At 44.4% G+C, this 18,854-nt stretch overlaps 1 protein-coding gene across 1 annotated transcript; it reads right to left on the bottom strand.

Moving 5' to 3' along the window:
- Nucleotides 1–143: 143 nt before the first annotated feature.
- c8b (complement component 8, beta polypeptide) lies at nucleotides 144–18,273 on the bottom strand. The gene is made up of 12 exons (XM_034104276.2): nucleotides 18,128–18,273; nucleotides 14,987–15,110; nucleotides 13,034–13,181; nucleotides 3,533–3,674; nucleotides 3,286–3,418; nucleotides 2,966–3,163; nucleotides 2,530–2,770; nucleotides 1,879–2,007; nucleotides 1,611–1,774; nucleotides 1,081–1,234; nucleotides 456–527; nucleotides 144–354 (listed from the first exon to the last, which is right to left on the bottom strand). Exons 1-12 carry the CDS (start codon nucleotides 18,208–18,210, stop codon nucleotides 200–202), a joined length of 1,743 nt encoding a protein of 580 aa, XP_033960167.1. The 5' UTR covers nucleotides 18,211–18,273; the 3' UTR covers nucleotides 144–199.
- Between the last annotated feature and the right edge of the window lie 581 nt (nucleotides 18,274–18,854).

Raw genomic sequence — 18,854 nt, 5'->3', positions numbered from 1 at the left:
TTATTCAGAAGTGACATGGTTTACTATTGTTTATGAAATATTCATTGAATATATCGCATTCAGGTCAAGTACGTTTTAAATCAAATATGATTCATTGTTTCAGCTTGTAAGTCTAAAGACAAAGACATAGCAGACCAATCTAATATTTTCAAGGAGGGTTTAATAATTGTCCGTGTCAATGTTGACGTCAGAGCAGATATTAATAGCATGCAGTAGACTCCTGCAGCAGTCCTCTGCAGGGCAGGCCTCCGTTACCAGGTGCTGGGTTGTTACACTGACGGCTCCTCGTCATCGTTCTCCCACTGCAGGATGACCATGCACCCCAGCAGCTCCAGCTGCCGTCAATGGCTATATCTGTCAGGAGAGACCACATCATATTCCATATAAATATGTCAGGCTTTAGCAAAAAGAGAGAAACAAATGTTTGCATGTTGTGTTGGATCTTGAGAGCTAACCTTTTCGCCTATTAGTGACCTCACAGCCCGGCCCAGAGTAGCCACCAGGACACACACAGTCACATCTGGTGCCTGTTGAAGGAGTAGGAGATATTTATTTCGTTCTCATCATTATAACTAACATCATTATCTCAACTGAAACATCGCCAGATTCACGTTCCGCACTATTATCTTGTGTTAGGAAACAAAAACTCAAATAGAGAAGATTCATTGGTGAAATCAGCTTTCTTAGTCATCCTTTGAAGATAAAAAAGGTCACGTAATGTTCCTTTAAGTAAAAACAAAGGTCACCCCCAAAGACTGAAAACTCTTTGCATCATTTTGACCTCTCTTGCTAAACTATGCTGTATGTTGCTTTTTCTCATAGTTTCTGCCATGAGTAAAGAAATCCATCACCCCCAAAACAACTATTTGTATATCAAAACATTGATTTTTGAGGACAGCTTTGTTTTTCACGGGGAAATCCACATATCCCTTTAAGTATTGTGTTCAAAACTATACGTAAAATAACAGAACATAGCTCAGAAAAGAAAGTCAGAATTTGATAATGAGCTTTCAGTCTATACGTTCTGGATATGGGATCTTATGATTTGCATAATACCAACATTAATATCCTTTGAGGTACCTTTCAAAACGGCCACTCCGTTGTTGTGGCAGGGAGCACATCGACACGGGCTGGCCTCTGCCAGGTACTCTGACAGCGCTCTCTTCAGGTTTCTTTTCAACATGGCATCCTGGGAGAAGTCTCTCGAAGTGACCAGCGCATACAGGGGCCGTGTCTAATGAGAAACAAATGTCATTATGAAATTATTTTCAATTTTTTAAAAAAGAAGATAGAGCCCTAATAAAATCTGAAACTTGGCCATGTCTGAGGGAGGCAGCCTGTTACACAATTACTATTTGCCGTCTTTGCAGTTTGTCCTCATATGTGTTATTGATCAGCCAATTTGTACTTTGCCTGTTTGTAATTGAGCAAATATTGGTAACACCAAAGATCAACTCTCTGCTGAATGTTCTGGCATCGATTAGTTAAGGGGATAATATTAGCATTTAGTTTATAGCATGTATCATAATGTGAAAGAACACAGAATGAGACAAGGAAAGAAATTAGCGAAAAGGAAAACATGACATTAAGTAAAAAGCAGAGAAACTCACCATTGTGCGAAGAAAATCTGGGTTGAAACGCACGCCTGCACCCCACAGTCCCATCAGGTGCGAGGTGGGAAGTTTTTTAGACATCAAAGCAGTGATGGACTCACTACTTCCACCTCTTACAACAGCAACAAAGTCCTCCACCATGCGGCCATGCACTGTGTCCTCTGTGGAGAAACCGTAAGACCTCAACGTTTTAGCATAAGTTCCTTTGTCTGATGAAGAACAGAGCATATCCTGCAGGGACTTTGGTAAGAACGTGGTACCTCACCTCCCATCTCATTGATCAGGCCATCACAGGCTCCACCCTCGACTCCGCCAGACACATAAATACCTTTTATGTTGGCCCCGGCCTTTATGCCTACCTGTGTGCAGCGTTTGTAGTCTTCCAAAGAATATTCTAGAACAAACATAGTCAGGGAGTTTATATTTTAATCTCACGCAGCTAGACCATAATGAAATTGCCATTGTAACTATTTTAAATCTGTCTGCAACCTTTGACAGCCACCATATTCAAATTGACAGGGGATATTTGGAGTAGCACTAAACTGGTGTCCCTCTTATTTATCCAACAGGAAGTACTTTGTATACACTGAAGACAATTATCTAAATTTGCGTCCTTTATTTGTGGGGTGCCTCAGGGCTCAAATTTGGGATCCTTTTTTTTTGTGAAGCACTTTCTTTTTAACCTATAGGTTTAATAAAAATGTAGATATATATATTATTTGATCTATTACTACTGATCACCAGGTATCAGTGTTGAAGATGACGGGATGTAGAGGATGTCACTGCCATTGCCAAACCAAAGTATATGATCATGATAATTATCTTGTTTTGATATGCATTCTTGTGTTCATAGTACAATTAGAAACTCAGCATTCAAACGAAGCTTGATTTGACCGAGGCCTCATAAACTGATTACCAGATTTCTCAAGCTTCTCCTTATCCAAGATGATAGTGTGTGTGAAGTCTCCACCGAGGACTGCCTCTGTGACGTAGTGGGTGCCATAGTCCCTATAGATCTGCCTGTATTCCCCATAAACATAGGTCTGCGGCAAAGAGCGTAGCTGCTGCAAGAACTCAGGGTGAAGCATTAAATTGTCTGACTTCAATATGTACTGGGCCAACTCCAGCACTACTTTGGTCCTCACAAAGCTGTTAGTCTGAGTGGAGAGAAAACATGAGGCAATTAATTGACACTTTAATGCTTTAAAGTTAAGATTGGAGTCTGAATCGACAGATAAAATAGATGACATGTGAGTTTATATCATAAATCCTTAAAGGTTTTTTTTTCTGTTTTTGAGAAATCACTAGGTTTAACTGACGCAACAAAAAAACAAAAAAAACACATAACTCACCTTGCCAGAAGCACGCCGGATCTTCCGTTCAGACTTGGAATGTTTGTCACTGTTGTAATTGAAGCCAAATTCAGCTACGCCTGGAATGGCAAAGCCAAAGGCAATAGCGGTTTGGCTTGAGCTTTCCTTTATGGTGTGGTCCATGTACTCAGAGTATGAGCTAAAAGACTTGAAGTTGAAATCATAAGAGCCTTTTGTCTGTAAAAACATGGGAAGGAAAATGTCCTTAACATTTTGTAATAAGGAGGACCAAATTAATAAAACAAAAGTGGTTCCTTAATAAAACATCATTCATATGTGTGATTGGCAGCTGGTTTCACCTGATGAGTGTACTGTTGTAAGTTGTAAGGCTTCCTGAATCTGACATCCTGGATGTAGTCTGGCAGGCAGCTGCCAGCGTAGTATCTGTTATCAAGCACCACTCCCTCCAGGTTACTGTTCAGGATGTTGATTCTGAAAGATAAGTAACAGCACCAGATTGTTATGGGAAGAACATCATGTTTGAGGTATTCAAGTCCCCTGAAATAACTGACACTTATATTGTAGAGTAATGGGAAAGTGACTAACCCTTTGGCGAGATTTTCGATTCCCCAGTACTCTTCGGCTTCCTGTCCGCAGGGCTTGGAAACTGTCTTACAACCGGCTTCATCAGACATGTCCCCGCAGTCATCCTCCCCACTGCACTGCAGAGTTCTGGGAATACAACGACCTGAAGGAGAGGACAGATGTGGATGGCAATTAGCAATGGTTAATTTGCCCCCAAAATAGAACTACTGGAGACCACTTGCATTGTAATCACTACAGCAGCATCGCCAAATCGGGTCACGGGTTGGGGGGGGGGGGACACAAGCCCCTTCCTCACCTCCTACCTACTTTTGGCATTCTAGATCTGAACTACAGCCAGGCTTCATGTGGATTCATAAAAAGTCTTAAACAACATTGAATTCACTTGTATACCAACCCAGTCTCATGGCATTTCGTGTTCACCAACACGATTTTTAATCTATTGATTCGTGTTCACCAAAACGATTTTCCCCTTTTTTTCGTGTTGCACAGCACGATTTTAAAAGCAATGTATTTCTACTGGTAATGTGTTTCGTACGGAGCCCTGGAGGGTTCATAGAGAGAAAAATAAATAAAACGTGGCCACGCTTTAGTAACACTAAAGCACGAGTTACTAAAGCGTGCGCACGAGTTACTAAAGCGTGCGCACGAGTTACTAAAGCGTGCACACGAGTTAATAAAGCGTGGCCTCGTTTTGTTTATGATAGTATCGTTCGTTCCGGTGCACTCCGGCAGGACTATAGCACATCGAGATTAAGATTAAACGAATTTCTTTCACTTGGGACTACATAACTATGGAGAACCAGATTTGTGTAAATTACTGTTCGTGGTAATTTGAAAACAAATGCCGGGGGTGACACACACACACACACACACACACACACACACACACACACACACACACACACACACACACACACACACACACACACACACACACACACACACACACACACACACACACACACACACACACACACACACACACACACACCACACACACACACACACACACACACACACACACACACCACACACACACACACACACACACACACACCACACACACACACACACACACACACACACACACACACACACACACACACACACACACACACACACACACACCACACACACACACACACACACACACACACACACACACACACACACACACACACAACACACACACACACCACACAACACACACACACACACACACACACAATGTCGCTAAGCGGTCCTACGAAGCTGGTTATCAACTCAGCAAATCAACCAGGGTTTCTCTGTCCGGCTGAGAAGGCGTTCACGTGAAAGGGACGGGGTTACCAACATTTGACCAATCACAAATATGGAGACGCATGCTGACAGCGCAGCGTCATACTTCATGAATGAATAGTGTAAATAGCAAATCCTGCTTCGTAGTACAGGCCACTGGTGCCACAGAGATTTCATAAAGTGAAGGATGTTTTCCTTCTATAAAACAGCTGTGGGCAGCAGATTCTGTGAGTCACGGACAGGAATCCCTCAATTTAAATAAAAAGAGGCCATGCTTTATTAACTCGTGCGCACGCTTTATTAACTCGTGCCCACGCTTTATTAACTCGTGCGAACGAGAAAGTAAAACGTGGCCACGTTTTATTTATTTTTCTCTCAATGAACCCTCCAGGGCTCCGTAGTTTCGTGCCTGCAGCACGTCTTTTTCTCCGGTCGGGTCGTGGAAGACCGGAAGCTGTGTGGTTCATAAAAACATGTTCTTACTCAATATCAAGCCACAATTATTGCTTTTGTTTTAAATCGTATAATTTCGGACTTTTGTTGCCGTCTGTGAGGAAAATAAATGGGGCTCAGAGCCTCAGGATACTGAAATCTGTATTTTTTAAATATTTTTTTCCTTTCAATTTGTTATTCTTTTCAAAATAACACACTGTTATTTACTCACCAATAACACACAATTATCATTGCTTTTATTTATTGGTTTAATTCCATAATCTCGGGCTTTTTTTGGCGTCTGTCAGGAACTGAATTTCAAAATAAAAATAACCGGAAACAGACGTAGGCATTTCGAGAGATCCTCAGCTATGGTTTAAGCTCGCTGATTGGGTGTTTTAGCCAAAATGCATGCTGGGATTTGGTGTTTATATTATATGAAATCCGGAAATCATTTTAAAAGAATAAAATACTTAATTCCGAGTGCTCTTGCTTTTCTCTTTGAAAGTCATCACATAACGGCATTGTAATACACGGTTCGGCTGCATTACATATTACAGATCTGCCGTAGTTCTTTATTTATAGAGCCCTGATGAGAAGACCTTTGGAAAAACTGAAGAAATGCCGCCGAAACTGAATACTTGATGTGGATCATAAATATATCAACAATTAAACAACATCTTCAATTTCTCTTCACACAATACGTCTCCTTGCAGTATCAACACTAATTCGGCTGACTTTTACATTTGATCTAATTTGTAGATTTATTTATTTACACCATAACGGTGCACAGCTGATGTTATGACCTGGCTCAAAAGGCCACAACAAAAAGGAGACACACCATGTCAACGGTTATCAAAATATGTTTATTTAAAGGAAACAATCCAAATTAAATGAAGTGCAACAATAAGTAAGGCATGAGGTGTGGACGTCAGTGGTATCAGTAGTGTAAATGCAGGGTGAGGGTTGCATGAATGTGTATGGGTGAGAGTGTTGAGGTGCACAAAGTAAAGCAACTAAAGTAACAACCATATATACTCAACAACACCAGGTGTCTGCAGGGGAAAGCAGAGCGAGAACAGAGAGGAGCTTCAAATAGCTGCAGGACACCAGACCCAGGTGCTCTGAGTTACTGTAATCAATGCAATCACTGGAGCCAATGCAGCACAGACAGAACAGCCACACCCTCTCTACTGATGGACCCACAGGGGCATCACAGCTGATATAAAAGGACTTGTAGTTTTTAAAGATATTACTGATTTTCTTTGAATATAAGAATGTAAATACTGAGTCTGAAATAGTATAGCAATATGCTGGAAAATTATGTGAAAACATGAATAAAACTACACATCTTCAGAGATTGTACATACATAAGTGTCCTACACTAATAATACAAAGTTATTATGGCTGTGTGTACCTTGTGTGCACCGCCTAGTGGTTAAAGCACGTTATTGAATTATTGTTTTTATGTGTTATATTTGATTTAAAAAATACATTACGGACTAGGGGTTTCACCAACTAATCGACTAGTCGACTAGCTTTACCACTAGTCAGCACTGTAGACCCTAGTCAACTAGTCATGAAAAAAATGGAGGTAAACGAGGTGCTGCAAAATGCTCCAAAACATGTCCGACATTCTTATGTATGGCAGTACTTCAACGAATATGTAACCAACTCCACAATGAAGTCAGTTGTGTACAGCTGTACTGAAGTACAACAAAAATACATCTGCTATGCACAACCATCTGAAGATGAGACACCCGCTGCCGACAGCTAGCACTAGCAGTAATGCTAGCACCAGTGAGCAACGGACCGGCGTCAGCACAGGACAGAGGCAGACGAGCAGCAAGAAAAAACGGGTCTACAGTGATGTGGATGATGAGCTACGGGATTACTGCCAGCGGACACTGCATATCCCCACAATGGATAACCCACTGGAGTGGTGGGCAGAAAACGTGCACCGCGGCCCCCGTTTAGCCAAGCTTTCGAGGAGTGACCTGGCTATTCCAGCCACAGGCACCCCGAGTGAGAGGGTTTTTTCCCTGGCAGGCAACACTGTCACCTGAAAGCGGTCAAGCCTCCTTCCCTCACATGTCGATGCGTTGGTGTTCCTCAACGCAAACCAAAAATCTGGAAAGGTGGACGTTATTGTGGAGGACAGCGAGTAAAGTGTTGCGCAATGCGCTGTTGCGCACTGGATTTACGTGGCATTTCAGTAAACAGAGTTCTCATTCATAACACTCCGTTCGATGTCTCACTATGGGATGCGCCTCATCGCGGAGCAAACAGAAGCATCAATCTCATTACGCCAATCCTGATTGGCTGGTGATCTTGACGTCAGCGTCAGGGAATCCACACCCTATAAGTAGCTTGCGCTACGTCGCATGCGTCATTCAAACACCTCTTCTCGCTTCAGAGCACATCTCTATGGTAGCCGGGCTAGCTTAACAGTCCACAGACTGAACCCAAATCTAAATTTCGGTCGACGGGCGCTCGCCGGCTACCCTTCCTGCTTCGCAAGAAGACTGCTAATACTAACATACCAGTTAGTATTATAATCGACCTCGCCGTTTCTTCCTCGGGAATTAAGGTAAGGTTTTGATTTTTCTCTCACTACCGACACCACGGTAGCGAGGAAGTTTTTTCTTTTTCCCTCACAGAGGAGGAAAAGATTAAAAGAAATATTAACACACCAGTTAATATTCTTTGAGAAAAAAGATCTACACCGTTCTTTTTTCTCCGGTTACCTGTTACGAGCGGGTCCTCTCCACGCCACGCGGCGAACAAGATGGACACCTCTCTCCCTCACACCAGAGGAGTCAGGAACTCAGAGGCTCGGCTCTGCGGCTGCGGGTTGAAAATATCAGGCACAGACTCACACCAGGTCTGCTCGTCCTGCCTCGGGCTGGAACACGCCCAGGAGGCTATTGACAACCCCGGCCCGCTTCACTGTAAAGAGCCTCCGCCGACGGTTAGCACGCCAAGCTAGCTTGTCGGGACAGGACCCCCTCATGTCCGTTGATTTGCTGGCTGGCAATCAAGACGCGGGGGCGTCCGCCGCAGAGATTGAGCCCCGCACTGTGTCGGTCTGGGGCTCATCAACAGCGGCACCGGAACCGGGAACCGGAGTCCCGCGCCGTGTCAGGCTGGGACCTGGTGGCGGCAAGAAACGCGGGAACGGAGCCCCACGCTTTACCAAGCTGGAGCTCCCGGCTGGACCTCACCATGATTTCGCCCGTGGAGGATGTCCTGGAATTGGATTATATGGAGGACGAAGAGGATGCCTCTGAGTTCCTCCTGTCTGATTCGGATGAGCAAGAAGACGATATCTTTGTGTCATCGGCTCAGGCTGCAGAGCCGGGAGCGATGGCTGCTCTCCCGGGCGATAGCACACCAGCTTCTCCCTGTCTGAGCATGGACCTGCAGGCCGTGTGTCAGCGTGCCGCGTCCAGACTAGACATTAGACATCCCGTGGCCCGAAATGGCCAAGGAGACCTCCAGGTCCCGTTACGAGGGGAAACATTTTCCCCAAGCGAGGACAAAGAGGCAACGGGGACAAAGAGGCAACTCCTTCCGGTCTTCCCGGAGATGTTGGATGAGGTGTCGGTCTCGTGGAGAGACCGGCCCTTTAGCAACAAGGCCCCAATCCAGGGTGCCTCCTCCCTAGACTATGACGGTATGGAGAGGCTCGGCCTGCTCCGCATACCGCCTATAGAACCGCTGGTGGCAGCCCACCTCCTACCGAGGCTGGTCCCGTCACCAAGCAGGAACCCCACGCTGCCAGCGAAGGCGGACCGATTCCAGTCAACCATGACTGAACGGTCCTACAGAGCCGCAGCGTTGTCCACCAGGGCTTTGAACGTTTCCTCGCAGCTAACCGCATACCAAGCGGAGCTCTGTGAGGATCTGTCAAGCAATCCTGGACCGGCCGTTCTGGACGAAATGGCCGCGATCACAGACATTTGTCTCCGTGTTCAACGCTGCGCCGTCCAGGCAAGGCAATGGGGATCATGGTGGTGCAGGAAAGAGCTAGATGGCTCAACCTCACCAACCTCCCAGACCGGGAAAAGGAGGACGTGCTAGACATGCCCATCATTCCCGAGGGGATTTTCGGCTCCGCTCTCGCCTCCATGCAGAGGAGATGCGAGTCGAAAAAGAAGGAGGACGAGGCCCTCCACCTCTGTCTCCCTCGAAGGGTCCAACCGCTGCCTTCACAGCGGCAGTCCTTCGCCCAAGCTGCCTCGAAACCTGCTCGGTTCAAAGTACCGAAACAGCAGGGGTCGCAGCCCGCCCCGAGTCCCCAGCCCAGGCAGGAGACGAGGGCGAGTTGGCCTAGAACATCTCCGGTTCCGGTTGCAGCCCAGGCAACCTAGAATTTCGGCCAGCAGTCGAAGAAGAAGAAGCGGGTGGCCTGGCAGCCCCCCCTTCTCCCCTCTGTGATCTTATGGAGCGGCAGACGTCTCCTCTCTCTGAGAGCGACGCACGTACCAGGAGTGATGAACCTCGGGGCGGATCTACTGTCCAGAGGTGCACCACTATATGCAGACTGGACTCTACATCCAAAGATTGTGAGTCAGCTATGGGTGCGTTACGGCAGAGCCGCGGTGGATCTGTTCGCATCAAAAGAAAATGCTCAATGTCAGCTGTTCTTTTCAATGCGCGATTTAAACGCTCCGTTAGTCGTGGACGCGCTCGCGCACGTTTGGCCTCCGGGCTTTCTGTATGCGTTCCCACCCCTGGCTCTGATACCCCCAACTCTGGCCAGAGTGAGGGAACAACGCCACACACTTGTCCAGTCCGTGCTTTACGCACCTATATGGACAGATCAAAAGAGTTCCGTCATAATGACCAACTCTTGACCAACTCTTTGTGTCCTGATAGCTCCGCATTGGCCTGCAATGTACTGGCTGGCGGAGATATATCAGCTGCTGTGCGGGCAGCCATGGCAGCTCCCACTACACAGGGACATATTGTCTCAGGCGATCTTTCACCCACACCCAGAGCGTTTGGCACTATGGGCCTGACCCGTGAGTGGTACAATCTGAATACAGTGGGACTCCCTCAGAAGGTGATAAACACTATTCAGAGTGCGAGAGCTTCCTCCACCAGGTCTCTCTATGACTGTAAGTGGAGGGTGTTTGAGGAGTGGTGTCTTCAAGAAGGGCACATCTCTTTTCAATGTCCTGTCGGGGTGATTCTATCATTTCTACAGGACTTGATTGACAAACACAGAGCTTTCTCTACGATCAAAGTGTACCTGGCTGCTATTGCTAAAGCCTAAGGTGTTTGGTTCATGTACCCCAATTGACATTGAGGCATTTCCTCCGCCGCTGTGTTCCTCCGGGGAACAACAGCCGGATTTGCTGTGTCCAGTCCGTGCTTTACGCACCTATATGGACAGATCAAAAGAGTTCCGTCATAATGACCAACTCTTTGTGTCCTGGGCTAACCCTCAGAAGGGCAAGCCTATTACTAAGCAATGGCTCTCCCACTGGGCGACTGTGGCTGCGAGGGAGTGCGGTCGTCTTTCCACCAGAAGGTTGTGGGTTCGATCCCAGCCCATGCAGTCAACATGTCGATGTATCCTTGGGCAAGATACTTAACCCGGAGTTGCTCCCGATGGCATGGCCAACGGTGTGTGAATGTGTATGCGTGTTAGTTCCTAGAGTGATATACACTGCTCTGTATGAATGGGTGTGAATGGGTGAATGACATGTAGTATGTAAAGCGCTTTGAGGGGTCTTAAAGACTGGATAAAGCGCTATATAAGTACAGTCCATTTACCATTTACCATTACCACTGGTGTGTGGAGGCAATTGCTTTGGCCTATACGAGTCAGGGTTTGCAGGCACCTTCGGGTCTGCGGGCTCACTCGACTCGGGGCCTGGCTACATCCTGGGCTCTGCTCAAGGGTGTTTCCATCCAAGACATTTGTGCAGAGGCGAGCTCGTCCTCGCCGCTCACTTTTGTCCGCTTTTACAGGCTAGACGTCTCTGCTCCTAGTGTGGCCCGAGCAGTGCTGGGCACCTGGTTGAGTCAGAGCTCTACCTGTTAAGTTCTGGTTGGTTTGGTGAATTTCGAGATAAGCTCGTCTGGCAATACGGGAGCTACAATATCCCATAGTGAGACATCGAACGGAGTGTTATGAATGAGAACTATAGGTTACTTACGTAACCCCAGGTCTCAGAGTAACATGTAGTGAGATGTCTCACCAGATGGCCCTCCTGGCTATGGTGAAGCGAGAAGAGGTGCTTATTTTGAATGACGCATGCGACGTAGCGCAAGCTACTTATAGGGGGTGGATTCCCTGACACTGACGTCAAGATCACCAGCCAATCAGGATTGGCGTAATGAGATTGATGCTTCTGTTTGCTCCGCGATGAGGCGCATCCCATAGTGAGACATCTCACTACATGTTACTCTGAGAACTGGAGTTACGTAAGTAACCTATAGTTTTTTGCTGTCGATTTTGGTGAGTCCAGTTACTGTTTGTTATTTACTCAGCCATGTAACACAAATTAAAATGCAGTGTTTAATGTAACTGTATGAGTTCCAATATAAAATACAGTTGTACACCTCTTTTTGTGTGTCTTTATTATAACGTAACGACTAGTCGACTGCTATTTTGAAAAACGTGTCGACTAGTAAATATTGGTAGTTGTGAAACCCCTATTATGGACACAAGCGATTTTCACCCATTTATTAATTATATGTTTTACATTTGATAACACCAATGTGTTTAATACTGGCAACTTCTAATTGTGGGAAAAACGAAAACGTTCAGTAGAGACGTCCCATAGAACATTTTAGCCAGCATGTGTAGTTCTGGGGGGGCGTTCGATTCCAGTTTTGGATAGTCTGGCGTGGTTTCGTTCCATTTCAAACAGCTGTTTGACGCTCGGCGTAACCTTGGCGCACTGCCACTCCAACATCCAATCTCAAAGTTTGAAGATTAATCACGGGGACTGTAGTCCTAAACGATAGCTGGGGATTATGGGTAGTGTAGTGTCTTCGGCCATCCTAAACTCAGAAATGTTGACAATAGCAATGATGCTCGAAATGTCGTTTATAGGCCTACGTCTGTTTCCGGTTATTTTTATTTTGAAATTCAGTTCCTGACGGACACCAAAAAAGCCCGAGATTATGGAATTAAACCAATAAATAAAAGCAAGGATAATTGTGTGTTATTGGTGAGAAAATAACAGTGTGTTATTTTGAAAAGAATAACAAATTAGAAGGAAAAAAAGATTTAAAATACAGATTTCAGTATTCTGAGGCTCTGAGCCCCATTTATTTTCCTCACAGATGGCAACAAAAGTCAGAATTTATACGATTTAAAATAAAAGCAATAATTGTGGCTTGATATTGAGTAAGAACATGTTTTTATGAACCACACAGCTTCCGGTCTTCCACGACCCGACCGGAGAAAAAGATGTGCTACAGGCACGAAACACATTACCAGTAGAAATACATTGCTTTTAAAATCGTGCTGTGCAACACGAAAAAAAGGGGGAAATCGTGTTGGTGAACACGAATCAATAGATTAGAAATCGTGTTGGTGAACACGAAATGCCATGAGACTGGGTTGTGTATACAAATAAGGCCTTAACTAGTATCAAAACATCTGTCCAAAAATAAAGTCTTAAAAATGCTTATTTGCCTGAAGATGTTGGAATAGTGCCTAAAGCGAGCCACTAAATAACTTAATTTAGCTTAGCATACAGACAGAAGCAGTGTAATATTATATGTGGACTGTATGATATACCCATAGTATACAGTTTATGGATATACCTGTTTGTTTGCAGAGGAATCCCTCACACAAGGGAACATTGTCGCAGGTGTAGCGGTCCGGAACGGTACAGGCCTCCTCCTCCCTGCCGTAAAAATTGCACGGCTGCCCTCCAAACTGAGACGGCTGCTCCAGTTTAGCATAGCGATACTGGATGGGTGAGGGAGACAAACAAACACATAAACGGTCAGAGAAACACAGAGAACGACTCCTAACAGCCCAATAAAGGTGCTGGAAGAGCTCGGAATCTGCTCCGGGGGACTATAACTGCCGAAATCTCATTAGAGGGCTGTTTTCACTTTGTCATGTCAAGGTTATTAATCCCCCTCCTTGTAAAGTGGATGAGATAGAGCACTGGAGTACATCCGCTGAGACCTTTGCTTCACAGAAAAACTGCCCAGAAAGGTCAAAATGTTGAATGCCTCACACTGCAAAATTATCTCTCAATACTAGCTTTTTGGGAATGATTTATTCACCATTCTCTAAACTGACTGTACCAAATTTTATCTCATTTACGGCGCATTACAATAGTTGGATCAACTTATCAGGCCAATGTAGTGGGATATTGGACATGTAGGCCTATTTAGTTTACTGCAGCAGACAAAACCGTACCTTTTTTTTTGTACATTTATACATTTTATTTATTTGCCATTTGTTTTAAGTCAAAAGAAAGGTCTGAGGTTTTGGAAATATATTAATTTACTTGTCTGCGCGAGTTAGAGGAGAAGATTAGTATAACTCTGCTATGCTAAAGCTACCAACAGTTAAGGGCTAATTTAGCTTAGCGCTAAGAACTTGAAAAGGGAATGGAGTTGGTCAGATAGTGTGACTGTTAAAAGCAACATCCACCTACCACCTATAGGTTGTTGGTCAGTAGGCCTACTAGGCAAAACTACGTGGAACTCCTGGAAGTCACTAAAACTAGCCAGAAATTGCCTAAACTGATTATTTTATACAAAACAAGGTGTTAATAAAGTCTTTAGGGATGCTAGTGACTCATTCTACTAATTTATAGAGCCAAATTAGCACTAACTACTGTTTCAAATGTCCAAGTTAAAGTGGACCTATCATGCTATATTTGACAAATATATTGTAGGGCCATACCTATATAAAACATGTCTGTGAAGTTTTTTTTTCAAAATACCAAACAGATCCTGCATTTTAGCCATGCCTCATTTAGCACTATTTGTTCTTTTCCAGCCCTGTTTTTGCAAGGGCTGATTCTGTGATGTAGCTTTAATGCAAATGAGCTGCAGCTGACCACGCCCCCCTGCAGGAGAGGGGAGTGCTCTGATCAGCTGCTGGGCTGTCAGAAGAGGGGGAGGAAAAGAGATCTCCGTCCTCCGTGTTTTATTCTTACATGATTATATAGAGTCATTATTCATTTGTTTTAAAGCTCAATAAATAACAAAGAAGACCTCTGACCGGCACTTTTCTAATTTTGTCCAGAAGATTTAAACTTTAACGGACATGTTGACCGGCGAAAGAAAATCTAACTGAAACTCTGCCGCACGGTCCCCTCGTTCCTTGGAAGAGGCGGAGAGGTGGGTGTTTGTCATCTGCTGGTGGACTAACTGGAGAGAATTACAGCGAGGGAGGGATTTGCATTGAATTACAGCAGCAGGAGCAACCGCTTCCCTCGGGGAGGGAGAACAAGAGCCACAGCGGAGAATAAACAGAAGGGCAACCTTGCGCGGGAAGTCTTCTTCGCTGCTTTTGTGGCAAACTACAGCGCCACTTACAGGCCTGGCATATGTAATACAGCGTCTCCAGCGCTTTCGAGAACCCTAAATGGATGAATATAAACGTGATCAACATTAGCAGAAAATATCAGCTACAGGTGATCTCATTCTATGTTGATGACAGATTATCAGGTAAACATGGTGGTGTCCTAATGGGTCAACCAACACATGTCATGTATTGCACTGTCACCTGTCTGCTGTCATCAGACTTACTCTTTTCTTCTGACAGGTGTCGCAGCGTGACCACGAGCTCCACTCTGACAGAACACAGTCCACCGGCTGAACTACCAGCTGATCGCCCGCTGACCGAGCTTCACGAACACTGGGCTCTGCATTGCTGCAGGAAAATCAAGTTCAAACAAATGGACATTTATTATACAGACATGTTTATCAATTTGGAAGCAAATGTGTTTACATTTTTTCAAACCACATTGCTGTAGAATAAGGTTGTAAAGATTTACAAATAGATCAAAATCAGAGAAAATACATTTAATTTTGCAGAAGCTCATAAGAGCCCGGCATAAAGACATTACATTTTAGATTTTTGTTTTGTATTTTGAGAATAATGCAGAATAAAATTATGTGAACAAATATAAAAGAAACCACAAGCTACTCAAACTACTAGCTACTCAAACTCCTAGCATTAGTGCATATATACGGAAAGCTTAATTGGATGTATTTTTAAATGTTAAGCCATCTCTTCTAAGATAATACAGAAATCAAAATAAAATGAATTAGTTTTAATCTCACAATAGAAGCATTTAGTATTCTATGACATCAAGGCTGTTACATTAGTTACCCTTGATGGATATTAAACTTGACCAAAACATATACAGTGGGGCAAAAAAGTATTTAGTCAGCGACCAATTGTGCAAGTTCTTCCACTTAAAAAGATGAGAGAGGCCTGTAATGTTTTTAAAGAATTTATTTGCAAATTATGGTGGAAAATAAGAATTTGGTCAATAACAAAAGTTCATCTCAATACTTTGTTATATACCCTTTGTTGGCAATGACAGAGGTCAAACGTTTTCTGTAAGTCTTCACAAGGTTTTCACACACTGTTGCTGGTATTTTGGCCCGTTCCTCCATGCAGATCTCCTCTAGAGCAGTGATGTTTTGGGGCTGTCGCCGGGCAACACGGAGTTTCAACTCCCTCCAAAGATTTTCTATGGGGTTGAGATCTGGAAACTGGCTAGGCCACTCCAGGACCTTGAAATGCTTCTTACGAAGCCACTCCTTTGTTGCCCGGGCGGTGTGTTTGGGATCATTGTCATGCTGAAAGACCCAGCCACGTTTCATCTTCAATGCCCTTGCTGATGGAAGGAGGTTGTCACTCAAAATCTCACGATACATGGCCCCATTCATTCTTTCCTTTACACGGACCAGTCGTCCTGGTCCCTTTGCAGAAAGACAGCCCCAAAGCATGATGTTTCCACCCCCATGTTTCACAGTAGGTAAGGTGTTCTTTGGATGCAACTCAGCATTCTTTCTCCTCCAAACACGTCAAGTTGAGTTTTTACCAAAAAGTTCTATTTTGGTTTCATCTGACCATATGACATTCTCCCAATCCTCTTCTGGATCATTTAAATGCTCTCTAGCAAACTTCAGACTGGCCTGGACATGTACTGGCTTAAGCAGGGGGACACGTCTGGCACTGCAGGATTTGAGTCCCTGGCGGCGTAGTGTGTTACTGATGGTAGCCTTTGTTACTTTGGTCCCAGCTCTCTGCAGGTCATTGACAGGTCCCCCCGTGTGGTTCTGGGTTTTTTGCTCACCGTTCTTGTGATCATTTTGACCCCACGGGGTGAGATCTTGCGTGGAGCCCCAGATCGAGGGAGATTATCAGTGGTCTTGTATGTCTTCTAGTGATGTTACGTATTGCGCCGAGGCCTCGGAGCGTGTGTCGAGTAATCCCCGAAGCTTTTTGTGAAGCATGTATCGAGGCTTGTATCGTTTTGGGCCAGTGACGTCATCGATGACAAACGAAGCCTCGCTGCCTGTCGATACCATATGACTGCTTCAGGAAGCGATTCAGATCGGTTGAACTGTTGAACCACAACACTCATAATACCCATGGATGTATAATAAGAATCACATTATCCTTCCTGTCCCGGGCCCGGTGACACGATGGAATCAAGAGAGACCCTCACTTACATAAGTTGGAACATGTCAATAAGTAGCCTATAAATTGATGCAAGCATAAATAAATGTAGGAATAAAAACATAAACAAATAAATGAATAAATACAGGAATATATATGTGTCAATGTTTTCAGGAAGATTTAATGTGTGTGCTGTGGCTCAGCTGGAAAGCAGTTGACTCACGACGGCAGGGTCCCTGGTTCAATGACTGCCCAATACGTATTTGTTGTTGTTTATAAAAGCTACAGCTAAATGAGATAATGTAGTTAATAAATGTATTCTTTGATATGGTTTAGCCTTTCTCCGGCTACAACATGGTTACGTTTATGAATAGTATTAAGGAATACAAATCCCTCTTTACAATGTTTACCAGCCTCCTTAGGCTTTTCAATCACAATCATTCAACTGGAATAAATACAATATTGTTAACATGAAAATAGGATTTTATGTTCGTTGTTTAGAGTTATTCTAAGGCTTTAGTCATTGGGAACTCGGTATGAGATAGAGCACACTGTTGAGATGTCCAATCTGCCTGTTTTACACACTTTGACCAGCAGGGGGTTTGTGTTCAAATGAAGCCCATGATGAAGCCTCATGAGATGAACCCTTCTGCGAACCAATTGGCTGGAAAGCTTCAAAGCTTCATAAGGCTTCATCTCGCCATCTTCTAATAATTGCTCCCACAGTTGATTTCTTCACACCAAGCTGCTTACCTATTGCAGATTCAGTCTTCCCAGCCTGGTGCAGGTCTACAATTTTGTTTCTGGTGTCCTTTGACAGCTCTTTGGTCTTGGCCATAGTGGAGTTTGGAGTGTCACTGTTTGAGGTTGTGGACAGGTGTCTTTTATACTGATAACGAGTTCAAACGGGTGCCATTAATACAGTTAACGAGTGGAGGACAGAGGAGGCTCTTAAAGAAGAAGTTACAGGTCTGTGAGAGCCAGAAATCTTGTTTGTTTGTAGGTGACCAAATACTTATTTTACCGAGGAATTTACCAATTAATTCATTAAAAATCCTACAATGTGATTTCCTGGATTCTTTCCCCCCATTCTGTCTCTCATAGTTGAAGTGTACCTAGGATGAAAATTACAGGCGTCTCTCATCTTGTTAAGTGGGAGAACTTGCACAATTGGTGGCTGACTAAATACTCTTTTGCTCCACTGTACATATATTCAGGCAATTAATTACTAAACAGAGCAATACAACTCATACCTTGACAGCACCAATCCCAAAGTAGCGTAGATTAGACAGCACTGCGAAGTGAGTGCACTCATCCGTATCCCCACAGGAAGCATGGCTGTGTGTTGTGACTGACTGTGGACGAGGACACACCGCTGCTCAGCTCTCTATGTAAACACACACTGATCGATACATGAACTCAGAGCTGACATGACACTCAGAGCTGGAGCTGAATACACAATCCTGCAGGCCTCAGAAATACAAAGGGATATATAGGACTTGTGTCTTGTGTCAGTGTGAGTTTAACACAGGTATCACACAGACATCAAGACTTAGAGGAAGCAGGCCAGGGGGGTATACTGCGAAGCAGGATTTTCGCTTAGCCGGCTAAATTCAGGGAAAACTCCGGCTTTCCGGTCCTACGAAGCTGGTTCTCTTTTTAGCAAGCTAGATCTCCATGGTAATATACGCTAAGCAGCTAACCTGGTCGGGACCAGGTTAGGTTGCAGGCTAAGAGCTCAACTCAGTGAAAGCACCGCCTGCTGACCAATCAGAGCTCAGTGTGCGGAGTTTAAAGCGATCAAGTCATATTACAGGAGAAAGGAAATACAGAAAAACTGCCGTCGCAGGAAAGACGGCCGGAAAAAATCACCGACTGTGTGAACGTGAACATTAATAGAATATCACCTCCATCTTCAGAGCAATCTGACTATTATAACATTAGCGTTAAGAAAGCTTACTTAAATATCGGCCACAACAT

This window comes from Pseudochaenichthys georgianus, chromosome 17 (genome assembly GCF_902827115.2).
Source record: "Pseudochaenichthys georgianus chromosome 17, fPseGeo1.2, whole genome shotgun sequence".
Taxonomy (NCBI): Eukaryota; Metazoa; Chordata; class Actinopteri; order Perciformes; family Channichthyidae; genus Pseudochaenichthys; species Pseudochaenichthys georgianus.
Note: the sequence above shows the minus strand (reverse complement) of the source record. Positions and strands in the feature narration are given on the sequence as shown.

What these genes read in the sequence shown, in the direction of transcription:
- c8b (XM_034104276.2), bottom strand. Translation starts at nt 18,210, where the DNA reads ATGCTTCCTGTGGGGATACGGATGAGTGCACTCACTTCGCAGTGCTGT. An exon ending in ATTCCTCTGCAAACAAACAG is followed by an intron (nt 3,675 to 13,033) that starts GTATATCCATAA and finishes CCTCTCCTTCAG; the next exon opens with GTCGTTGTATTCCCAGAACT. An exon ending in TCCGGCGTGCTTCTGGCAAG is followed by an intron (nt 2,771 to 2,965) that starts GTGAGTTATGTG and finishes CTCTCCACTCAG; the next exon opens with ACTAACAGCTTTGTGAGGAC.